We start from the raw sequence: 26,175 nt of genomic DNA on the forward strand, positions 1-26,175 counted from the left end.
AAAGCGGTTTACAAAAAGATAAAATGATAAAATCAAGAAAAACGTAAACAATAATTTAAAACATACAAAACGCTGAAACACTAGAATAGGTTAAGATTCACATCAACTTTCTAAGCATCTGGATAGGCTCGTAAACAGGAATCATTTTAGCAGGTGCCGAAAGGGGATGATTTTAGTGGTTCCGATATAGCCTGCTATGTTTAAAGTCATTCCATTTGCATGAAAAGGTTCATACTGCAATAATTAATATTGAACATTTAAAAGTTGAAGCCCAGGGGAAAGGTGGAGAACCTGTGGCCCTCTGGACATTGCTGAACTACAACTCCCAGCTCTCATCAGCAACAGATTTAGGGTGCTGCAGGCAGTTCCCCTGAACAGGGCGCTGAGCTGAGGGGGCCACAAAACCATACAGCTCCATAATTGAGAAGATGCAATTGGGGGCACCAAATTTTGGCCTCGCCCAAGGGGCCAAATCACTAAAGACTACCGAAGTCTCGTCTTTGGTCTCATCATTGGCTAAGTGAGCTGGGGCTGATGAGAGCTGAAGTCCAAGAACATCTAGAGGACCACAGGTTCCCCATCCTTGGCCTGGAGGGCTTGTCAGTTATCCACTGTCTTTGGGTCCATCACTCAGAAAACACTGGGTAACCTTTGCTCCTCCAGCCGCGTTTTGAACGGCTAAATGCGCTCTACTGTGTTAGGCTGCAGGCGCAGGGTCATGGAGAAGCCACACCGGTGCTGTTGTACCTGGCTCCTTGCCCTCGCTACCCTGATGTTACTCTGCCAAGTGCCCTGCACCTTGTTGCCGCTATATAAATAATCATTAGGGCTGTCGACAGGCTGAAAGCATCGTCTTCAATCAATTGTGTGAGTGTTACTTACATGTGCCTAAATGTGCAAATGAGCAAAAACAACAATTCTGTGCATCCACAAAGCAATGGACTGTGACCAGGATGAGGAAAAAAGGCTCCCTTCTGGGTTTATCTATAGCTCCATTTCCCCCAGAAAAAGCTGAAGTTCAGCACTGAAACAGAACAAATGACAAATGGGATTTCCATGGATTGTTGTTTGTTCCGATTGAGCACTGAGTGGGTTTTTCAAGGCAAAGGCAGAACCACTTAGATCATGGGTAGGCAAACTAAGGCCCAGGGGGCCAGATCCGGCCTAATCGTTTTCGAAATCCAGCCCGCAGACGGTCTGGGAATCAGGGTGTTTTTACATGAGTAGAATGTGTCCTTTTATTTAAAATGCATCTCTGGGTTATTTGTGGGGCATAGGAATTTGTTCACCCGCCCCCCAAATATATATAGTCTGGCCCCCCACAAGGTCTGAGGGACAGTGGACCGGCCCCCTGCTGACAAAGTTTGCTGACCCCAGACTTAGATCCATGCCTAGAAAGCATGGGGCAAACGGAAAACTGCTTGGGTTGGGACAAGCAGAAGGGTGGATTAACTTTCCTTTCATGGAGGAAGCAACTACAGTGGTACTTCGGGTTACAGACGCTTCAGGTTACAGATGCTTCAGGTTACAGACTCCGCTAAGCCAGAAATATTACCTTGGGTTAAGAACTTTGCTTCAGGATGAGAACAGAAATCGCACAGCAACGGCGCGGCGGCAATGGGAGGCCCCATTAGCTAAAGTGGTGCTTCAGGTTAAGAACAGTTTCAGGTTAAGAACGGACCTCCAGAACGAATTAAGTTCTTAACCTGAGGTACCACTGTAATTAGTAGCCCAAATTGACAGGAGAAGGTGCTTCTCTCTTTACCAAAAGACCAGGAGGGAAAGTCTGGGAGCGGGTCTTGTGCAGTTTTTTTAAGAGAGAGGGGGTGTGCCTGTTTAGACTCCGAGATTTTATTAGTCACAACACAAAATGCAGAAGTGCTGACTCACCCCTTTGGCCGGGCATCTTAATCCCCAGCTGTTGCATGGAACTGGAATACTCCCTTTGGTATCCTCACCGTGGCAGAGGCTGGATATTGGTCCAAAGAAGGGCAGAACTTTCTCTTGGGCTTCTATTTACAGAAGCAGCCCGGGGTTTCTCCAGCAGGGAAAAGGTCTGCAATCCTCCCTCCCTCTTCAAAGAATCATAGGGAGTTGGTAGACCCCCTGCAATGCAGAAATTCTGCCCACAGTCATCCCTGGGTGGGCTCGAACCACCAACCTTCTGGTTGACAGCCAGACACACTGACCCATTGCGCCACAGGATGCAGAGTTTCCTGGGGGTCACCCCTCAAAAGCCCACCCATTGGCTTAAGACCAGGTCATCGAGCTTCCCCCTCACTGGAGATCCAAAATACTGCCTGCATGCTTGCAGTTTGAGTGTATACCTGGTAGTTAGGGATCGGGGGATAAATTAGGCTCCATTCAGATTTATAGGCCCCCAAACCTGGGTCACACTATCCAAACCAATTCAAGGACTGAAAGGCAACTATCCTTTGAAATCCACACTGCTCCAAATTTTCCAGTGTAGTTGTCATGTGCCCCAGAATGTATGTCGCGCAGCAAAGTGTGCATAAAGGTAAAGGTAAAGGGACCCTTGATCATTAGGTCCAGTCGCGGACGGCTCTGGGGATGCGGCGCTCATCTCGCTTTACTATTCGAGGGAGCCGGCGTAAAGCTTCCGGGTCACGTGGCCAGCATGACTAAGCCGCTTCTGGCGAACCAGAGCAGCGCACGGAAACGCCGTTTACCTTCCCGCCAGAGAGGTACCTATTTATCTACTTGCACTTTAACATGCTTTCGAACTGCTAGGTTGGCAGGAGCAGGGACCGGGCAACGGGAGCTCACTCCGTCGCGGGGATTCGAACTGCCGACCTTCTGATCAGCAAGTCCTAGGCGCTGTGGTTTAACCCACAGTGCCACCCGCGTCCAAAGTGTGCATAGAAGCACCTGAATTGGTGAAAATAGTGCACAAGGTCGCATTATATTATGTGAAGCCATTTTTGTAAAAATGGGTATGTTAGCTACAGAAATTCACACTACAATGCAAATGAATTTTCACAAGGATTTTTCCCCCCCTTTTAATGCAACCTGATGTGGAAATATGCAAAACAAAACTGAAGGTTGGAAAGTGAAATTGTCCGATTTGCCCATACCTTTCCCTTTTTTCCACTGCCTGTAGTCACTCCTTCTCCTCAAATCCAGCTCCTGACCCAACCCCTGACTCCATGAAAAATAAATAAATCTAGGGTTGCAAGAGGATCCTTCAAAGGGCTCCTGCACCTTTAATAGCTGGGTTGAAATGGGGATCTCAGGAGGTCTAGCAAAAAAGAACAAGGCCGTTGCACCTTTAATAGTAGGGCAGAAGAGGGGATCTCAGCTGGTATAGCCAGCCCACTGAACTGCAGTTGCAGAAGACATGCTTGTTGTTGTTTAGTCGTGTCCGACTCTTCGTGCACGCCAGGCACTCCTGTCTTCCACTGCCTCCCGCAGTTTGGTCAAACTCATGCTGGTAGCTTCGAGAACACTGTCCAACCATCTCGTCCTCTGTCCTCCCCTTCTCCTTGTGCCCTCCATCTTTCCCAACATCAGGGTCTTTTCCAGGGAGTCTCCTCTTCTCATGAGGTGGCCAAAGTATTGGAGCCTCAGCTTCAGGATCTGTCCTTCCAGTGAGCACTCAGGGCTGATTTCCTTCAGAATGGAGAGGTTTGATCTTCTTGCAGTCCATGGGACTCTCAAGAGTCTCCTCCAGCACCATAATTCAAAAGCATCAATTCTTCGGCGATCAGCCTTCTTTATGGTCCAGCTCTCACTTCCATACATCACTAGTGGGAAAACCATAGCTTTAACTATATGGAAGACATGCTACATCTTGCCAAACCAGCTTCCCTGACCTTCCCTCTGCTACACAGCTTTATTAAAGGGACAAAAGCCCTAGCTGGGTCAGTGGCAGAACTGCATTGCTCTGGTACCCGGAAGCGGAGAGCAGGTGGGGTTGTGGTGTGCCGCCCGTGGGGCGTGGCGCCGGTGCAGTGGGGGGTGGCCGCAATGGTACCCCCCTCCCTGATGGTGCCAGGGGCAGTGTGCTCCCCCGCCCCCCCTTTCCTCTGCCGATGTCCTGGGTTTCCCCCCCACCTGGCCACTCAAACAGGGCTGTTTCAAACACTTTTAAAAAACCATTGTGGAACAAATCTGGGCTGGATGGATGGACCAATGGCTTGTAGTGGTCTCCCTGGTGCCCCCTTGACTTTGGCCTGCCCTTCTCTCCTTTCAGATGCCAGCAGCTCCAACACTCATGGCTATTTGATATTTGCAAGTTTTTCCAATTAACTTATCTTAACCTATTTAACTAAATAGTCTTTGAATTTCCTCCAGTCCTCCTCCTTCTGGTCGCGGACTCAGGACGAACGGGGGAAACGTGCTAAGAGGAAGGCACGCTTGGCAAACCCTCACCGTGATCAACTCCTACCCAGAAACCATCCAGGCTTAGGATTTAAATATGAATGTTAGAGAATAACATGTTTAAAGTTAAAAGGAAAAGAAAGAAAAATGTTAAGTGATTAAGTTAATTCTATAAGAAAATTGGTTTTGGAAAACTGTTACAATGATATACACTGAAATCCAGCCAGGGGGATTTGAGGAAATCACTTAACAATGTTACTAAGATCGGATGAAGTACAATAAAGATGTATGTATGTTTGTTTGTTTAAAATTTTGGAAAATAAATAAAAATAATTGAAGGGGGAAAAACCACTGATGGCTATTTGAAACCAGGTGGGCCATTAAAGACAGAAGCACCTAACAGACTCCATGGAAACATAGAACGGACGTCTGCTGTGTAAGAATTGGAAGGTGCAATCTTCCTAGGAATTGTGCCAGCCTTCTCGCCGTTGTGGTTATTACTCTGTATTCATATATACAGGAGGAGAGATGGGCGATTGCTGTCACTGTAAGTCTTCACAGAATGGATGGAAATGTCTAAGAAATGGGAGTAGGAACCTGATTAACATGTTAAGGTCAGGTGTGCAATGAATAAGGTTTGGTAATATATAGGAGGTCCCTTCTGCATGAGTTCATAGGACGAATTCCTGACTAGAAGGACTCAGAAGTTTACATTAGTAAGTTTTTCTGTATGGGTACAGAGAGATGGTTTTCTGTTATATGATTATATATTGTTTTTAACAGATGATAGCTAATTTTTGTAAGCGTGAACCAAGTGGAGATAAAGGATTTTGACATTGGCACAGGCAATGATTTGATGGGCAGAAGACTGTTTTTAGTTTATGCAACTGGAGAAAATTGGGTGACTTAGCTTTTTTTATTGCACTTTTAAAGCAAAATTATTTGTAGTTTTAGGCTGAACTCATGCAGAAAGGATGTTGCATAATCAAACAGGCCACCAGAGAAGACTCCTAAGCCAAAATGCATTTGGAATTTCAATTATCCAAATAATGTTTTGAACATCTTATGCTGACATTTGGCATCTAAAACATATGACTGAAGAACTATAGGGACATTTTGCATGTTGAACATAAGTTTTCTTTTATTCAGATCATTGCATGTTGTGGAGACATTGTCAGGATAGATGATGACAAGTTTCTGGATTTAACTATTTCAGTTGTTGCATTGCAGAGACTTCATATTTGGCATTTAGTTTTCTGGATTTCTGGATTCTTCTTTCTTCCTGTCATTTTTTTGTTTTGTTATAAGGTTCCTTTTTCCAATCTTGAGTTCTATTTTTTAAAAAGAGTCCTTAAAATTCATCAGTGTTTTATTTATTATTTATTTCATAAAATGTGTTCACTGCTTGATTGGAAAAACAAAAACAAAGCGGTTTACAAAATCTAAAACAGTAAATTCAAGAAAAACTTACAAAACTTACAAAACTTCTTTAAAACATACGAAAGATAAAATGCTAAAATTTATTAAAATTACCTTGACATGCTAAGCATCTGGGTAGGTTGGTCTAAACAGGAATTACCATATTTTTCTGTATATAAGACTAGGTTTTTTCCTTAAAATGTCAAAACTTTTGAGGCGTCTTATACACAGATACATCTCCCCCCATTTTCTTAAATCGGAGTCCCCAAAAATAGGGAGCGTCTTATACATGAGGGTGTCTTATACATGGGAGCGTCTTATAGACGAAAAAATACGGCATTTTAGCAGGCGCCAAAAAGGGTATAGTGAAGACGCCTGCTTGATCTCAAGGGCAGGGAGTTCCAAAGTTTAGGTGCTGCTACACTAAATTATCAGGTTCTTACAAATGCCATACGGGTATTATGTAGTACCCGTAGCTGTGCCCAGTCTGACAATTTTAGTGCTATTTTCTCCCAGCATACACACTTTTGCATGCAATTCTTTTTTTCCCCTCTCTCTTTTCCCCCTATTATGTTTCTACTGTGATTTTATTGGTGTTAGCTGCCCTGAGCCTAGCTCTGGCCAGGGAGGGCGGGGTATAAATAAAATTTAATCTAAATTAAAAGCAAAAAAGAGAGAGAAAGTAGGGTTGCAATATTTCAAAAAATGAAAACCAGGACACCCTGAAAGTTGTTGTTTTGTCGAGCTTTTTGTAGATAAACCCCAAAGTTCTTGAGCTTTTCTTTTACAAAAACCCAAACAACCCCAAACCCGCGATTGTTTGATTGACTTGCCTAAGATCCAGGACAAAGTGCCACCTTCTGGAAATTCTTCCCGGACTCCAATTCTGCCTTTGAAATCCCGGTGATGTCTGGGAAAATCCAGCCATATGACAGCCTGAAAGAAAGAAAGAAAATACATAGTCCTCTCTCAAGGGTAATTCCCTTATCATGCACAGAAAGTGGTGGACCCTTTCAGCTCTTACATGAGAGCTTCCATTTCTTCACCCAGTCTCTCCCCCTGCGATGAAGATGATGATGATATTTATACCCCGCCCATCTGGCTAAGTTTCCCCAGTCACTTTGGGCAGCTCCAACTGAATATTAAAAGCACAATAAAACATCAAACATTAAAAACTTCCCTAAACAGAGCTGCCTTCAGACGTCTTCTAAAAGTCAGATAGTTGTTTATTTCCTTGACATCTGATAGGAGGGTGCCACCACCGAGAAGGTCCTCTGCCTGGTTCTCTGTAACTTGGCTTCTCGCAGGGAGGGAACTGCCAGAAGGCCCTCTGGGCTGGACCTCAGTGTCAGGGCTGAACGATGGGGGTGGAGATGCTCCTTCAGGTATACTGGGCCGAGGCCATTTAAGGCTTTCAAGGTCAGCACCAACACTTTGAATTGTGCTCGGAAACATACTGGGAACCAATGTAGGTCTTTCAGGACCGGTGTTATATGATCTTGGTGGCCACTCCCAGTCCAGCTGCTGAATTCTGGATAAGTTGTAGTTTCCGGGTCACCTTGAAAGGTAGCCCCACACAGAACGCACTGCAGTAGGTCGTCCGTTCCCCGCCTCTCGCCCTGCCTTCCACCAAACATCCACCACCTTCCTGTGTTATTCTAGCACAAAATCAGATTTCATTCTGCCAGCAACAGTCTGGAACACCCAGAACGAATTCTGACTCTGGTCCCTTAGGTGCCAGGCAGCCCCGTCGGCCATTTTGTGTCTCCTGAAGACAGCTGTGAAGATGCCAGTCACCAGTGAGCAAGAGAAGCGGATGCAGAAATTCAAAAACAGAGGCAAAAACCTTCTAGTAAGTATGGGGAATCTTACCAGGACTGAGAAACGAGTCTCTAGCTAGGCTGGCTGATGGGTCAGAAAGCAGCAGGGCATGTGCAGTAAGGGGAGCAGACCAGAAATGCAGACTTGTGCTTTGCACATGGAATTTGCAGACTGGGAATCTCCATATAATTGAGACAGTAGGAACTGCAACAGAATGTTGCAGCATAGTGCTCAAGTTGGTGCCAGAATTACTGGTAGGGACTTGATTCCCCCCTCCCTCTTCAAAACAGTTGGAGGCCCCTCCCTAGATTAGACTGCTAAGATGAAGGCCCTACAATGTGTAGGGACTTGGCCCTGTCATCACGGCCACCCCAAGACTGTAACACTTACAGTGGTGCCTCGCAAGATGAAAAGAATCCGTTCTGTGATTCTCTTCGTCTAGTGGTTTTTTCGTCTTGCGAAGCAAGCCCATTGACGGATTAGCGGATTAGCGCTATTAGCACTATTAGCGGCTTTTAGCGGCTTTTAGCGGCTTATCTGCTGATCGGATCAGCTGATAAGCGGCTTAGCGGCTTAGAAAAAGGGGGGGAGGGAAAAAACCCAGCAGGAACTCGCAAGACATTGTCGTCTTGCGAAGCAAGCCCATAGGAAATTCGTTTTGCAAAGCACCTCCAAAACGGAAAACTCTTTCGTCTAGCGAGTTTTCCGTCTTGCGAGGCATTAGTCTTGCGGGGCACCACTGTACTTTTGTTTTTTTTAGCAATACTTGACTGTCTCCCTTTCTAGGAAATGCGAAGGCAAAGAGTGGAAACGGAAGTTGAACTTCGCAAGGCGAGGAAGGACCTGCAGATCTTGAAGCGGAGGAACATCAGTGTCAGCACAGAAGATGACCTCACACCAGAGAAGAACCAGGTATGCACACAGAATCATGGAATTGTAGAGTTGGAAGGGACCCTGAGGGTCATCTAGTCCAGCCCCCTGAAATGCAGGAATCTCAGCTAAAGCATCCATGACAGATGGCCTTCCAACCTCTGCTTAAAAACTTCCAAGGAAGGAGAGGCCACCACCTCCCAATAGAGTCCATTCCACTCTCAAACAGCTCTTACTGTCAGAAAGTTTTTCTGTATGTTTCATTGGAATCTTGTTTCTTGTCACTTGAAGCCATGGGTTCGAGTCCTACCCTCCAGAGCAGGAGAAAACAAGCTTGCTCCATCTTCCATGTGACAGCCCTTGAGATATCTGAAGATGGCTATCATATCTCCTCTCAACCGAGAGGAAGTATATTCTGAGAGGAGTGGCTAACTTGTGGCACAGCAGATATAGTTGGACTCAAACTCCCATCAGCCTCAGCCAGCATGGCCAAGGATGATGGGAGTCATAGTCCAACACATCTGGACTGGAAGGCCACTGGTTAGCCTACCTGCTCTATAGCAGCAGCCTTCAGAATTTCCAGATGTGACCCCTGACTTTGGTCTAAATAGGTAATAGGAGACCCACTACCGTATATTTGTATGGTGATGGGGCTGCTGCTGCAACCCACTTTAATGATAATAATAATTTTATTATTTATACCCTGCCCATCTGGCTGGGTTTACGCAACCACTTTAGATCAGGATGCAACGTTGTTGTTGTCGTTCCTGGCCAGAGCAACCAAAATGATCAAGGGGGTGGAGCCACTTCCCTTACCAGAAAAGCTTGTAGCAGTTGTGACTGATCCTGAGAAAAGGCAAGTCAGAAGCACCTCGACAGAAGTTTGTGGTAAGGTAAAGGACCTCTGCATGGTTAAGTCCAGTCAAAGGCGACTATGGGGTTGCGGCGCTCATCTCGCTTTCAAGCAAAGGGAGCTGGCGTTTGTCCGCAGACAGCTTTCCGGCTCATGTGGCCAGCAAGACTAAACTTCTTCTGGTGCAACAGGACACCGTGACGGAAACCAGAGGCACAGAAACGCCGTTTACCTTCCCGTCGCAGCGGTACCTATTTATTTACTTGCACTTTGACGTGCTTTCGAATTGCTAGGTTGGCAGGAGCTGGGACAAAGCAACGGGAGCTCACCCCGTTCCGGGTTTCCGAACCACCAACCTTACGATCAGCAAGCCCAAGAGGCTCAGTGATTTAGACCACAGCGCCACCCGCCTCCTGAAAGCGAGATGAGTGCCGCAACCCCAAAGTCTTTAGAAGTTTATGGAGCCATACATGGCATGGAGAAAGTTGACTGAGGAAGTTTTTCTCTCCCTCGTAACTTTAGAATTGGTGAGCCTCCGAAAAAGCTGGAGGACTGAGAACAGATAAAAGATGGGACTTCTTCATGCAGCTCACAGTTGAATTATGGAACTCGCTGTCAAAGTTGTGATCCTGTGATCAAGTATTGCTGGGTGGGGCCCCTCAGGCAGGGAGCAACAATTAGTCCCCAAAGTGGGAGCATGTTAAGGGGGCTGGCTGGTTGCCAGCATTCCCCAGCCCCTATAAATCTCCGCATTAATGGGAGAGAACACACCGTGTTTTAGACTTGCTGTTTGCTGTTCTGTAGCTGGTACCATCTCCTGCCAACCTAGCAGTTCAAAAGCACGTCAAAGTGCAAGTAGATAAATAGGTACCGCTCTGGCAGGAAGGTAAACAGTGTTTCTGTGCTCTGCTCTGGTTTGCCAGAAGCGGCTTAGTCCTGCTGGCCACATGACCCGGAAGCTGTACGCCGGCTCCCTTGGCCAATAAAGCGAGATGAGCGCCGCAACCCCAGAGTCCGCCATGACTAGACCTAATGGTCAGGGGTCCCTTTGCCTTTAGCTGATACCAGAGAAGAAGCCAATAGAGCCTGGTAACCCATTTTGGTGCCTGTGTGTGATTGATAAGTAGCTTGGAGGGAGAACTCAGGAAAGCAACCCCCTCCTTGACACTTAGATGGCTTTATAAGAGGATTGGGCAAATCCCTGGAGGAGAAGGTTGTCCATGACAGCTAGTTACAACAGATTCCAACCTACCCAAGTTACCATGGCCAGTGTGGTGTAGTGGTTAAGAGCGGTAGTCTCGTAATCTGGGGAACCGGGTTCGATTCCCCGCTCCTCCACCTGCAGCTGCTGGGTGACCTTGGGCTAGTCACACTTCTTTGAAGTCTCTCAGCCCCACTCACCTCACAGAGTGTTTGTTGTGGGGGAGGAAGGGAAAAGGAGAACGTTAGCCGCTTTGAGACTCCTTCGGGTAGTGATAAAGCGGGATATCAAATCCAAACTCCTCCTCTTCTTCTTCTTCTTCTTCTTCTTCTTCTTCTTCTTCTTCTTCTTCTTCTTCTTCTTCTATGCCCCAAGTGACCATGTCTTGCTTGCTGGCTTTCCATTGAGTCATCTGGTTGGCTACTTTGAGAACAAGATTCTGGACCAGATGGGCCATTGGCCTGATTCAGTAGGTTGGTCTTGTGGTCTCTGTCATGCCTGATTCATAATTCCCTTCTTCCCTAACCCAGGTTGCTCAAATTCCTTTGGAGGAAATAGTTGAGGCACTGAAATCAGACGATCAACATCTTATTCTCAAGGCAACCATGTCCATCAGGTATGTGAAGGCAAAGCTGATTCTTCTAACACCGCTTTCCCAATTCCAGTGCCCTTTGGAATATTGTTGGGACTACACCTCCCAGCCAGCAAGGCATGATGGGAGTTGTGGTCCAGCAACATCTGGAGGGCCACAGGTGAGCTGCCACTGTTTTAAGCTCTTCCCTGGTGCCTCTGCTGGGATTGCTAAGCCTTCTGAAATATCTTGGATGGCAAGACAGGGCAAAGGTTTCCTTGCCACAGCTGCAGAGCCCCAGTCTGTTCTGCTACCCAGCAGAACCGAACGAAGTTTACAGATGAGCTGAGATGTAATAAGGGAGAGATGGAAGGAAGTAGAAATCGCAAAGGAAGGCTTCCAGATTACCTTAGAAGATTGGAGAACTGAGCCCCAACTAACAAAATGAATTTTGATAGAGACAAATGTCAGGTTCTGCACTTATGTAGGAAGAATCAGATGCACAAATGTAAGATGGGGGACACCTGACTTGCCAGTAGTACATGTGAAAAGGGTCTGGGGGTCTTAGTAGACGCCAAGCTTAACATGAGTCAACGGTGTGATGCAGCAGCAAAAAAAGTTAATACTATTCTAGGCTGCATCACCAGAAGTATAGAGTCCAACTCAAAAGAAGTCATAGTACTGCTCTATTCCGCCTTGGTCAAACCACACCTGGAGTCCTGTGTCCAGTTCTGGGAGCCACAATTTGGGAAGGATGCTGACAAGCTGCAGATGTGGGCGATCAAGATGATTAAGGGTCTGGAAACCAAGCCTTAGGAGGAGCAGTTGAGATAGTTGGGCATGTTTAGCTTGGATAGGAGGAGACTATATTTAGACGGTTGTCACACGGAAGACGGAGCAAGCTTGTTTTATCCTGTTCTGGCAGGTAGGACCTGGACCAACAGAATCAAGGGAAATTGCCTCACTGCACTTGAAGCCACCAATGTATATTTTTTCTGCAACAGTGTGCAGCCACAGCTTGAACTCCTATATATGTAGACTTTGTATTCACTGGCCTTTGAATCTGTTGTGGTTCTACTGGCATTGCAAAATCTGGAGCAGTAGAAGTTAACTGGGAGTTCCCTGGTAACTCTCTGGGTGAGCAACGAAGGTTTCTGACTCTGAGTAGTTTACCAATAGCTACAACTGAAAAGCTTTCCTGTCTCCCCCTCCCCAAATTAAATTGCTGCAGAAACAATGAAAGGGAAAACCAGAAGTGGAATTTAGTGTGGAAGGATTGATGGACTTCTTTTTGGTGCTGATTACAAATTACTGGGCTGAGCTTGTGTTGGCCTTACGGAGGCGCTCTGTTCAGCCAGCTACTATTTTGCTCATGGTTCTGGTTGCCGGATATTGGGACTTCAGGTTTGTTTGTTTGTTTTTAAAAAGTGTGTCCTGCAAGCCTGAAGTCAGCCGATCTGTGCTAAATAGTTGATTAAGGCGCTAATCCATCTCCCCATCCACAGGAAACTACTCTCTCAACATAAGAACCCTCCCATTGACCAAGTCGTTGAAACTGGAGTCATTCCTAAACTTGTGGACTTTTTGTATCATCACGACGCTCCAAGCTTGCAGCTAGAGGCTGCTTGGGCACTCACTAACATTGCTTCTGGGACACCTGAACAGACCAGAGCGGTAGTGGAGGCCAATGCCGTGCAAGGCTTGATAGTCATCTTGTCTTCTCCAAAAATGCATATCTGTGAGCAGGCTGTGTGGGCCTTGGGGAACATAGCAGGTAAGTGGCGGTGCTTTTGGATTTCCAAGATGGCAGCCAATGAACTGCTGGGTCTTGGTCAGTGAGAGCCAAACTGTCAACATTTGGGGGAGCCAACAAGTAGACCATCAACATGCCAGGCTAGTTCAGTCATAAAAGCAGGCAATCCCAGTTCAAGGGGTGCTTGCCCATGCTGGAACCCAGTTCTCTTGTGACTGGTTCCCAACACAGGGTGCCCAGAACATTCTAGGGTCCACACTTAACTTCACGTGGAGACTTCTTGGTCCATCCTGCCTGGTCAGCAGAAAACCTTACGGCTTTCCCAGGTGCACAATGAAGTGAAGTAGGGGAGGGTTGCGATTCTTGTTATTTATTCGATTTGTATACCTCAGGTTGCAGGGTGGTGGTTCACAACATAAAAATACAAAATGAGAACACACAATAGATAACACAATAAAAACAAACCAAGAATGCCCCTTCCACAAACACATTTAAAAGGCCATAAGGTAAAGGCAAAGGGACCCCTGACCATTAGGTCCAGTCGTGGCCGACTCTGGGGTTGCGGTGCTCATCTCGCTTTACTGGCCAAGGGAGCCGGCGTACATCTTCTGGGTCATGTGGCCAGCATGACTAAGCCGCTTCTGGCGAACCAGAGCAGCGCACAGAAACGCCGTTTACCTTCCCGCTGGAGCGGTACCTATTTATCTACTTGCACTTTGACGTGCTTTCGAACTGCTAGGTTGGCAGGAGCAGGGACCGAACAACAGGAGCTCACCCCATCACAGGGATTCGAACCGCCGACCTTCTGATCAGCAAGTCCTAGGCTCTGTGGTTTAACCCACAGCGCCGCCAGTGTCCCTAAAAGGGAGGATTGGGGGGAGGATTGTGGTAGCATTATGGTAGTGGTAGCATTATGATAAATTCAACAGTGTAAATAAGTTTTGATGGATGTAATAAGGTGAAAAAGGTAAAGGACCCCCGGATGGTTAAGTCCAGTCAAAGGCGACTATGGGGTTGCAGCGCTCATCTCGCTTTCAGGCCAAGGGAGCCGTTGTTTGTCCACAGGGACTGAGCAGTGGGAGCTCGCTCTGTCGTGGGGATTTGAACTACCGACCTTCCGATCAGCAAGCCCAGGAGGCGCATGGTGGATTGTTGAATGGTATAGTTCATGCAAAATATGCAGGGATGTATGGTATGCAAAATGAACCACTGAAAGAGAAGAAGGGAAGTTATTGGTTTAGAGTTGTTTAAATGAATATTTTGAAATATCATTTAGAAAATTAAATTATATAAGCCGCCACGCATGGTTCAGGGAGAGATGACCGTGTTTCGCTATTTTCATCCATCCGGAGAGTAACTACCATTTCCAATGCTTTATCCTACGTAGGTGACGGCCCACAGTATAGAGATGTGCTGATCAGCTTCAATGTAATCCCTCCACTCCTGTCCTTGGTGACACCTTGCACTCCGGTATGTTTCTGCTTCCGCCTGGTTGGATGATAGATAGATAGATAGATAGATAGATAGATAGATAGATAGATAGATAGATAGATAGATATGGTTCTCTGGAGCTGAGAAGACTGGTTAATCCATGGGAGGCAAAGTAAGGCCCGGGGGCCAGATCCAGCCCAATCACCTTCTAAATCCGGCCTGCGGATGGTCCAGGAATCAGCGTGTTTTTACATGACTAAATAAAAAAAATCCTTCCAGTAGCACCTTAAAGACCAACTAAGTTAGTTCTTGGTATGAGCTTTCGTGTGCATGCAGTGCATACACTCAGTGTATCTGAAGAAGTGTGCATGCACACGAAAGCTCATACCAAGAACTAACTTAGTTGGTCTTTAAGGTGCTACTGGAAGGAATTTTTTTATTTTGACTATGGCAGACCAACACGGCTACCTACCTGTAACTTTACATGACTAGAATGTGTCCTTTTATTTAAAATGCATCTCTGGGTTATTTGTGGGGCATAGGAATTCATTCTCCTCCCCCCCACCAAAAAAATATAGTACCTCGGGTTAAGAACTTTGCTTCAGGATGAGAACAGAAATCGCGCGGTTGCAGCAGGAGGCCCCATTAGCTAAAGTGGTACCTCAGGTTAAGAACAGTTTCAGGTTAAGAACAGACCTCCAGAACGAATTAAGTTCTTAACCCTAGGTTTCACTGTAGTTGTTTTAGAAATTTAGCCTTTTGAAGCATACCATATTTTTTCATGTATAACTTGCATGCCCCCGTTGTATAAGACACCCCCTATTAGGGGTGGCCCAGAGTTGTTGAGCTCTTTTTGGGGGGGGGGTTGCAGAAAGTCGCTCACTAGCCTGACCTACACTGACAACCGCACACGTCGCGAAAGCAACCGATTGTCTGCCCCCTCACCGGCAGAAGATGCCAATCGCCCACCTAATTGCAAATCAACACCAACCCTGGCCACAGCCACCCAAAACACGCCCAATAGCTGCTGGCAATCTCCAGCTCATGGCAGAAACCAATACCACGTCCCCACTATGCACTATCCATGTATAAGACGACTCCCAATTTTTATCACAATTATTTTATTAAAAAACACACCTCAACTTATACACGGAAAAGTACGGTACAGTGGTTCCTCTGGATGCGAACGGGATCCCTTCCGGAGCCCCGTTCACATCCTGAAGCGAACGCAGCCCACTTCCGTGGATGCATGTGACATCATTTTGAGCGTCTGTGCATGCGCAAGTGATGAAACCCAGAAGTAATGCGCCCCGTTACTTCCGGGTCGCTGCGGAGCACAACCCGAAAGGGCTTAACCTGAAGTGACTTCAACCCGAGATATGATTGTATGTCCGTAAATTGCCTTCGGACGTACATGTGGAAGGCAATCTGTGAATGTAATAATTTCCCCACCCCTACTCCAAAATTCAGGGGCTGGCTGTTCTCTGGAGGTGATGTTTCTCTCAGCAAGCATAGCTTATCCGTAGCTGTCAATGTTTCCTTTTTTTAAGGGAAATTCCCTTATTTCAAATAGGATTCCTCGCAAGAAAAGGGAAAAGTTGACAGCTATGAGCTTATCCATGGCCCTTGAGTCTTTGGAAGTTCTGTTTCCCCACTCTGGTTTCAGCTAATGGTTTCCTTGGACATAATTCTGGTTTTCCAGGTTCGGTTCCTGCGCAACATCACATGGACACTGTCCAACCTCTGCAGAGGCAAAAACCCGTATCCTCCCATGGGAGCTGTGCAGCAGATGCTCCCCATGCTCATGAACCTTCTGCAGTATGACGATGAGGGCATCCTTGCGGACGCCAGCTGGGCTTTCTCTTACCTGACGGATGGCTCCAATGATCGCATCCATGTGGTGGTGGAGGTTGGGGTGCTGCCGCGGCTGGTGCAGCTCCTGGCCTATGCAGACCTGCCAGTCCTGGTAAGTAAAGGTAAAAAAGGTAAGGTAAAGGACCCCTGGAGGGAAGCAGATGGTGCTGTGGGTTAAACCACAGAGCCTAGGACTTGCCGATCAGAAGATCGGCTGTTTGAATCCCCGCGACGGGGTGAGCTCCCGTTGCTCAGTCCCTGCTCCTGCCAACCTAGCAGTTTGAAAGTACGTCAAAGTGCAAGTAGATAAATAGGCACCGCTCAGGCAGGAAGGTAAATGGCGTTTCCGTGTGCTGCTCTGGTTCGCCAGAAGCGGCTTAGTCATGCTGGCCACAGAACCCAAAAGCTGTATGCCAGCTCCCTCGGCCAATAAAGCGAGATGAGCGCCGCAACCCCAGATTGGTCACGACAGCACCTAATGGTCATGGGTCCCTTTACCTTTTTAAAGGACCCCTGGACGGTTAAGTCCAGTCAAAGGCGACTATGGGGTTGCGGCACTCATCTCGCTTTACAGGCCAAAGGAGCCAGTGTTTGTCCACAGACAGCTTTCCAGGTCTTGTGGCCAGCATGACTAAACCGCTTCTGGCGTAACGAGACACCATGATGGAAACCAGAGTGCACGAAAATGCTGTTTACCTTCCCGTCGCAGCGGCAACTGTTTATCTACTTGCACTGGCGTGCTTTCGATCTTCTAGGTTGGCAGGAGCTGGGACCGAGCAACGGGAGCTCACCCCATTGTGGGGATTCAAACCGCCGACCTTCCGATCAGCAAGCACAAGATGCTCAGTGGTTTAGACCACAGCGCCACCCGCGTAAGAGGCACTTAGGAAAAGCAGTGCCACATAGTCTTGCCGGCTACTGCTAAATATATTTCTCCCTTTCCCTCGATGGCACAGGTCATCTGTTGGGATGGGCCAGAAATTCAGTTCAGTTCACATCCCAACAACACGAGAACAGAAACACAGCCTTGCTTCGAAACCTGCACTTCTCTGAATTTTACAATGCAGGTCTCTGGCCAAGTAACGAGTACAATGCAAATATTGGGGTATTAAGATGCAAATACTTCTTATGGTAATACATTGCCGTGTTTCTGATGCTTGGGTCGCCAGCTGTTGCTGGGCTACAACTCCCATCATCCTGAGCTAGCAGGACCCAGTGGTCAGGGATGATGGGAGTTGTAGTCCAACAACACCTGGTGGCACAAGTTGAGAAACGCTGTATTGTTTTGTTTGCGTAACACACAAAATATATTACATTGGGGAAAATAGCCTGCAAAAGCATGTCAATCGAGAGAACTTAGCACTAAGATGTGGGTGAATTTTTTAATTTTTTTATATACATTTTTATTGGTTTTTTTACATATTATTTTCAACAATCCTTTAACACAGCTTCTTATCTTATACAATATTTTAGACTTCCACCAACAACCTCTGATGATTTTCCATTCTTTATCACTTATTCTTCATTTCTTAATTTCTCTATTACTCTTAATTATCATTAACTGATAATTCTCTTCATAGTCTTTCTTGCAATATTTCAAATAGTTGTTATATTTCAAATAGTTGTTATATTTCTATTATATTTCAAATAATAGAAAGTTGTGACGATTGCTACGAGGTAGGCGAAAAAACCAAAAAGCCTAATGCCAAATGGAAAAACTCCTACCAGGCCCCCCGGGCAACCGGGGAGACCAACCTAAGGTCCATAGCAAGGCCAATGACCTAAGCCCTAACTCAAAGGGAGTGGAGGGTGGGTGACTCGCACAGGACGACAAAGAGAAATGAGGCCGGGGAGAGGCTGGCACTGCAGCATAAAGGCTGCTGGACACGCCCCCCCATGGCACCTGGTTGGGCGGCCACCAGGGGGGCGTGAGTGCCAGCCAGGTGAGCTGGAGGCAGGGGGCAACGCCCCCTGCTAGGAGCGGTGTTCGGGCTCCCGCCCACAACCACTCCCCTCTCTTTCAGGGAGGAGAGTCTTTATCATTAACTGATAATTCTCTTCATAGTCTTTCTTGCAATATTTCAAATAGTCCTCCTTACAGAACTTCCTACTAGCGTAATCTGTTCATTACAATTGCTTTTCAAATAATTCATATATTTGTGGGTGAATTTTTTAAGGAAAAATAATTCACAAATAGGGACGCGGGTGGCGCTGTGGGTAAAACCTCAGTGCCTAGGACTTGCCGATCGTATGGTTGGCGGTTCGAATCTCCGCGGCGGGGTGAGCTCCCATCTTTCGGTCCTAGCTCCTGCCCACCTAGCAGTTTGAAAGCACCCCTAAGTGCAAGTAGATAAATTTATAGCGGGAAGGTAAACGGCGTTTCCGTGTGCTGCGCTGGTGCTGGCTCGCCAGCTGCAGCTTCGTCACGCTGGTCACGTGACCCAGAAGTGTCTTCGGACGGCGCTGGCTCACGGCCTCTAGAGCGAGATGAGCACGCAACCCTAGAGTTGGACACGACTGGCTCGCACGGGCAGGGGTACCATTACCTAATTCACAAATGCATGTGGAGAAGATTGGAAAAATGAGAGCTTGAGAGGAACTCGCATGCACAAATCCATCCAACCATCCCTGTATTTGTGAGTTATGCTCACCCCTGGTTAATCTATACTTTTTCTGCACCTTGTTTTTTGTTTCAGACTCCAGCTCTCCGCACTCTGGGCAACATAGTCACTGGCACAGACGAGCAGACGCAGATGGCCATTGATGCCGGTGTGCTCTCTGTCTTGCCACACCTCCTGCACCACCCAAAGCCATCCATACAGAAGGAGGCAGCCTGGGCTTTGAGCAACATTGCTGCAGGGCCCAGCAGCCAGATACAGCAGCTCATCACTTGCGGCCTCCTGCCTCCCCTGGTGGAGCTGCTGGAGAAGGTAACGTTTTGCATTATCCTGGGTTCCCTTGCTCAGGCTGGGGAACGCTGCCGGTAATTGCTAAATGTTGGTGGAAGGGTGTGTTAAGACAAGAGGCAAGACACAGCGATAACAGCAAGAACCTTTCTTGAACTGCATAACTGGGAAGTAGGGGCAAAACAACTGCTTATACAGTGGTACCTCCGCTTTGGGTTACAAACACTTCAGGTTACAAACTCCGCTAACCCAGAAGTAGTAACCAGGGTTGCAAACTTTGCCCCAGGATGAGAACGGAAATCGCGTGCCGGCAGCACAACGGCAACGGGAGGCCCCATTAGCGAAGGTGCACCTCAGGTTAAAAACAGTTTCGGGTTAAGAACGGACCTCCGGAATGAATTACCGTATTTTTCGCGCCATAAGATACACCTGACCATAAGACGCACCTAGTTTTTAGAGGAGGAAAGGGGAAAAGCTCCTTTTTTTGAGCATCAGCTCAAAGTTGTTGAGCTTATTTTGCAAAGGGGGAAAACCCTGTTTTTATGGGGTTCAACTCACAGTTCTGCAGCTTCTTTAGGAAAGGAAAGGGAACCGTTTCTACAGTTTCCAGACAGATAATCTAATCAGCCAGTCACATGTCACTGGGGAAACAAACAGCCTCCGTCTGCAGAACATTCAACAATGGAGGCCTGGGCAAGGGGCCGGGGCCGGAAAGGGAGCCAGTGATCGACCGCACATTCACTCCATAAGACGCACAAACATTTCCCCTTACTTTTTAGGAGGAAAAAGTGTGTCTTATGGAGCGGAAAATACGGTAAGTTCGTAACCCAAGGTACCACTGTATACATTCCTGAATGCCTGGGACACTCCCACTCCCCCCGTGATTGGCTGTCTAAACTTCTAAGCTGCGAATCACAACTCAGAGTTCAATGGCCAATGGCAGAGGCCCCAGTCTTGAAATGTTCTGTGATTGGACATCATGTATCGAATCAGAACACAGGAGCTCAGAATCCTTAGTCCAGACTCAAGCTCAGACAAACACAGACCACTGAATACGTAACACCGAGTGCACACAGAAAAGGGTTGCCCTTCCTGAGAATCTGCATTCCCCTCCACCTTAAAGGAAAGAAGAATGTCCTTATGATATTATAGATGTTTAGGGGAATGTGAAAATCTCTGGAACTGGAGGGTGCCTCTGCATGACTCTTACCCCTGCCCATGACATGACTGCCAAACCCATGCAAGTTTTTAAATATTAGACAGGTGACATCTGTTGCACTGTTTTCGATGGCTGCTCTGCTAAAAACTTTTCTGATTAGGCAAGACTATCTAGGCATGTTGTTTAATTATGTACGGATCTTGCTTTTAAAAAACAACAGTCAGCCCTATCTATTTTGATACTTTAACAAGCAAATGTAATAAATTATGTTGACTTTATTTGAATTTTTATGAATATTATACATTTTATGTAAACTGCTTAGTGCAGATGTGGGGAACTTTTGGCCTTCCAGGTGTTGCTGAACTACAAATTGAAAGAAGCCTGGCTAGTGACCAGGGATGATGGGAGTTGTAGTTCATAGAAACATGGAACTGTAGAGTTGGAAGGGACCCCGAGGGTCATCCAGCCCAACCCCCTGCAATGCAGGAGTCTCAACAAAAGCATCCAAGACAGATGCCCATCCAACCTCTGCTTAAAAACCTCCAAGGAAGGAGAGTCCACAACTTCCCAAAGGAGATGGTTCCAGTGTTGAACAGTTCAACATCTAGAGCACCGTTTCTCAAACTTAGGTCTCCCCAGCTGTTTTTTTGGACTACAACTCCCATCATCCCTAGCTATCAGGACCAGTGGTCAGGGATGATGGGAACTGTAGTCCAAAAAACAGCTGGAGGCCCAAGTTTGGGAAACACTGATCTAGAGGGCCCAAGGTTTCCAAATCTGATTAGGCAGTATATAAGTCTTGCTAAACAAAAATAAATGCACGTTTCGTATAAAGCAAGTCATGCCTTATTTATAGTAAGTGGTTTCTGTTTTCGTTGGGGCAGGATAGGTGAGAGTCCTGCTACCAGCTGTTGCATGCTGAGCGCTGTTCACTGTTAAATTACAGTGGTACCTCTGGTTAAGAACTTAATTTGTTCTAGAGGTCCGTTCTTAACCTGAAACTGTTCTTAACCCAGTGTCGTAGCGTGGGGGGTGCAGGGGGGCCCGGCCGCACCGGGCACAACATCTGGGGGTTAGGGTTAGGGGGCGCAAATCCACGGATTAGGGGGCACAAATTACTTGCCTTGCCCCGGGTGCTGACAACCCACGCTACGCCACTGTCTTAACCTGAAGCACCACTTTAGCCAATGGGGCCTCCCGCTGCCGCCGCGCTGCCACCGCCCCGCGATTTCTGTTCTCATCCTGAAGCAAAGTTCTTAACCCAAGGTACTATTTCTGGGTTAGCGGGGTCTGTAACCTGAAGTGTCTGTAACCTGAAGCATCTGTAACCCGAGGTACCACTGTACTAGAACCGGCTGGTCTGCAGCCTTCTTGTATTCACTTGCCTGCACATCCTTCCCCACCTTCAACAGGGAGACATCAGGGCCCAAAGGGAGGCTGTGTGGGCGGTTGCCAACTTCACCACTGGAGGGACGGAGCAGCAGGTGGAAGAAATGGTCCAGGCGGGGATCCTTAAACCTCTGCTGAACTTGCTGGCTATCAAAGATGCCAAAATTATCCTCGTCGTCTTGGACAGCATCTCTAGTTTCTTCCTGGTAAGTGTGCATGTTTTAGCGCTGCTTCTTTGGTAGGCTTCCTGGGAGAACTGATATTGGGGGCGGGGGGGGGGACAGACAGATGTCTGGAGCAGGTCAGCAATAACTCACCAGGTGTCCGTGCAGTTAACTCTTTATTCAAAGAAAGCAAACAGCTCAGGCCTAGTAAGCCCAGCAACCCTTCCCAGTAGTACATCTTGCCCCAGTGAGGCAGAACAGAAGGTCTCCACATTCCCACACCTCTCTAAATCTACTTCTCTGGTTTTCCCTCAAGCAATCTGTTGCTTCTTCATCTTGCCTGTTTTGCTTGGCTGTCGTCTTACCTCTTCAGGTTCTTGGAGACCGGGGGCCGGGGAGGGGAGCTTGTTGTAGCAGGAGGAAAGTCACCCACGACTCTTCCCCAACCTGACTCATCTCTTTCTCTCGGCCTCCTTCCTCTCCTGCTTCTGCCTCTGATTCTGGACTGCTCTCTGCCACAGAGTCTCCCTGCTCACTAAGCCGTTACTTCTTCAGCTTCCAACACCTCCTCTTCCCAGGCTTCTCCTTCTTCTGACCGCTCCTCATTGTCCCACCACCTCTCCTCTGGCTCCGAGCCTTCTTCCCTTGAAGGTTCACCAGTTGGTTCCTCCCACCGTTCCTCCGCATCCAACCAGTCCAGAACAACTGAGCAGCAGTCTAACCTGGAATCGATGCTGTTGCAGGAAGTACACAGTTTTTCCTCTTTGGCACAGGATTGCAGGCAGATCAGTAGTAGAGGCAGATCAGTAGCCTTGCATCCAAGTTCAGCCCCTCGCATCTCCTGGCAGGGCTTTCCACCTGGAAAAATAGGGGGTCTGCTGCCAATCAGTGTAGACAATACTGAACTAGATGGACCCTGCATTGTATCCCAATATTAGGCTGCTGAGAAGCTGGGTGCAACGCAGAAGCTGTGCCTTTTGGTGGAAGAGCTTGGGGGCCTGGAGAAGATCGAAGCCCTCCAGACTCACGAGAACACCTTTGTCTACCGAGCTGCCCTGGGCCTCATTGAGAAATATTTCCCCGACAACGTAAGTAGCTGCTGGCATTGGTCTCCCTGCACATTTTGGAAGGTCCAGCATCTGAGCAGAGAGAGTTGAGGACACTGCAGCTGGGTAATTCCTGCCTCCGCCCTAAAGATTTTATTTACTTAATGGAAACATAGCAAAGCCCAAAAATAACCTTACACAAAAGGAAGGGGAGAAATTAGTGAAAACTAGAAATATCAGAAGGGACGCGGGTGGCGCTGTGGGTTAAACCACAGAGCCTAGGACTTGCTGATCAGAAGGTTGGCGGTTCGAATCCCCGCAATGGGGTGAGCTCCCGCTGCTCGGTCCCAGCTGCTGCCAACCTAGCAGTTCGAAAGCACCTCAAAGTGCAAGTAGATAAATAGATGCCACTCTGGCAGGAAGGTAAACGGCGTTTCCATGTGCTGCTCTGGTTCGCCAGAACCGGCTTAGTCATGCTGGCCACATGACCCGGAAGCTGTATGCCGGCTCCCTCGGCCAATAAAGCGAGATGAGCGCCGCAACCCCAGAGTCGGTCACAACTGGACCTAATGGTCAGGGGCCCCTTTACATTTACCTAGAGATATCAGAATTCCGTAATCGTATTCCCTTCCATCCTAGGCATGTCATAATGGAGTGAATCGGGAACAGTTGGGCAGTGAGCATTTTTATGCAGCTTTCCCCCAATAAAATGCAACAACAACAACAATAATACAATTTTATTTGTACCCTGCCCTCCCTGGCCAGAGCCGGGCTCAGGGCGGCCAACATCATAAAGCCTTGCCTTTACATGCCAATCTGGCTGGGGTAGTACAAGAGGTTGCCAGCGCAGAGAAAAAAGTGAGCCTTGCTTTTCATAATGCAACTGTGACATTTTCTCTCCCTCCTGTTGTTAGAGCCTGTCATCAAGAACTTAGCACGAAACAGGCTTGCAGCTCCACAGCAGAACTCAGTCAGAGAACTTCTTTTCATTCCAAACGCAAACATGCACACATTTTCCCATAGGTAAAGGTAAAGGGACCACTGGCCGTTAGGTCCAGTCGTGGCTGACTCTGGGGTTGCGGCACTCATCTCACTTTACTGGCTGAGGGAGTCGGTGTACAGCTTCCGGGTCATGTGGCCAGCATGACTAAGCCACTTCTGGTGAACCAGAGCAGCACACGGAAACGCCATTTACCTTCCCGCTGAAGCGGTAGCTATTTATCTACTTGCACTTTGATGTGCTTTCAAACTGCTAGGTTGGCAAGAGCAGGGACCGAGCAATGGGAGCTCACCCCGTCACAGGGATTCAAACTGCCGACTTTCTGATCGGCAAGTCCTAGGCTCTGTGGTTTAACCCACAGCGCCACCCGCGTCCCCACACATTTTCCAATAGGCTCTATTAAAAAGTTCCCCAGTTAACAGGACAGCAGGATTTAAAGGATCCCCCTTGAAGCTGACGTATCTAAGTTTGAAGAATAGTTCCCACCCACGAGAGAAGGCGTTGGCCTCCTCACCGCCCTGCCCTGGCGAAATACAGATATCACAAACCAAAGTCCACCTCTTGCTTCAAAACAATTGTTTAAATGTGTGCACTCGAGACAGCCAGCCAGTGACAAGCGGCACAATTCATTGGCTAAGATTTCTTCAGTTGGGTGACGTCAGGGAAAGGGGGTGCAGGGCAACAGGAGAGCATCTGCTTGGCCTGTAGAAGGTTTTTCTGGGTTCAGTTCCAAATGGCATCTCCAGGTAGGACTAGGAAAGATACCTTGCCTGCAATCTTGGATAAATGCTGCCGGCCAGTGTTGACAGAACTAAAGTACCGTATTTTTCGCTCTATAGGACGCACTTTTTCCCCTCCAAAAATTAAGGGGAAATGTGTGTGCGTCCTATGGAGCGAATGCAGGCTCCTTGGCTTCAGCGATAGCAACGCGAACCCTCCGAAGCGCCGAGGGAGTGCTCCCTCCACGCTCCGGAGGCTTCGCGCTGCTTTCGCTGAAGCCTGGAGAGCGAGAGTGGTTGGTGCACACCGACCCCTCTCGCTCTCCAGGCTTCAGGGATAGCCGCCTGAAGCCTTTGGAGCGCAGCGGGAACTCGCGCTGCGCTCCGAAGGCTTCAGGTTCCTTTTGCTGAAGCCAGGAGAGCAAGACTCTCCCGGCTTCAGCAGAGAGGGAGAGCTACGCAGCACCCCTTCAGCCAAGCAGGAGGAGAAATGGAAGGGGCTTCGTTTCTCCTGCCGCTTCGCTGAAGGGGCGCTGAGCAGAGAGGGGGAGATTTTTTTTCTCTTGTTCTCTCCCTCTAAAACAAGGTGCGTCCTATGGTCGGGTGCGTCCTATAGAGCGAAAAATACGATAGGTGGATCAGAGTTTTGACTATCTGAGGCAGCGTAAGACAGCATTCCTGCAAACTACAGAATAGTTCTCTCTTCTCCCCAATTCCTGGGCAGTGTATTTCTGTGAAGACTGCTAGAGAGTTATTGGGTAGCATAACAAACTGGGATTTTTGGAACGGGGGACTTGGCAGTTGCAGAATCTATTGCAGGTTTGAAGAGGCCGTGCAGTTCAATGATTGTCCCCTCTTCTCTTTCTCCTCCACCTTGACCTCTTCATCATCAGCAAGCTGAAAACTCGGTTTCAGAAACAGGCGAAGGAACAGCCCCTTCACCTTTCTTGACTGACATGCAAGACTGCTTTAAATTCTGACTGGGAGACCCAGCCCACAACACACTTTCTTGACTTGGTGAAAGGCACCACGTTTGACTCGGCTATTTAAAAGCACCACCAGGGGAACGGGGTTCATTTGTAATGAATAAATACTGCTTTTGTAATGAATGAATAATGTAAAAATAAATCCTGCATTTGTACAAATCTGCATCTCAAGCCAGCTCTTTCAGGGAGAGTAGTCTTAGAATTGCCTGCTATATTTTTAATTGCAAAAAAATAAGTCAAAACAAAAACTGGAATTGTTGTACCAGGTCAGCAGAGGACTCTAATTCACTTTAATTGTGCAAAACTAAATTTCTGGTCTGCGCTTGAACCTCTCCTGCAAAATGCTAACATTCTCCAGGATGCACATCTTTCCCCTGTGCAACAAGCAGAAAACAGATCTCCACATCCCATCTCTCAACCTCTTCCTCAAAGCTTGTTGCTTTCCTGCAAAACACCTACTTACGCAAGTGACGAGTGGCCAAACCACTTGTGAAAGATGTGTCACTTGTTCAACAGTTCTCATTTCTGCTGTAGCAAGAATCCCAAAACAACAAGTAGCAGGCTTCTGCCGAATGTTTGTTCCACACACGCAATATGTTTTCACAATATTCAGTATACAGAAAAAAGGGGGGGAACAGAGCAGAGATGCTGAAGCTAATAAAATACAGGGACAGTCATTATGTTATCATTGT

At 47.5% G+C, this 26,175-nt stretch overlaps 1 protein-coding gene across 1 annotated transcript; it reads left to right on the forward strand.

Moving 5' to 3' along the window:
* The first annotated feature begins 7,494 nt into the window (after window positions 1-7,494).
* Window positions 7,495-25,600, forward strand: KPNA7 (karyopherin subunit alpha 7). Its single transcript, XM_081169580.1, has 10 exons — window positions 7,495-7,612; window positions 8,368-8,493; window positions 11,036-11,121; window positions 12,582-12,850; window positions 14,217-14,299; window positions 15,963-16,226; window positions 18,811-19,044; window positions 21,592-21,774; window positions 22,671-22,820; window positions 25,391-25,600. Exons 1-10 carry the CDS (start codon window positions 7,547-7,549, stop codon window positions 25,475-25,477), a joined length of 1,548 nt encoding a protein of 515 aa, XP_081025706.1. The 5' UTR covers window positions 7,495-7,546; the 3' UTR covers window positions 25,478-25,600.
* Window positions 25,601-26,175: the final 575 nt, after the last annotated feature.

Source organism: Podarcis bocagei (genome assembly GCF_964188305.1).
Source record: "Podarcis bocagei genome assembly, chromosome: 14".
NCBI classification, from domain to species: domain Eukaryota; kingdom Metazoa; phylum Chordata; class Lepidosauria; order Squamata; family Lacertidae; genus Podarcis; species Podarcis bocagei.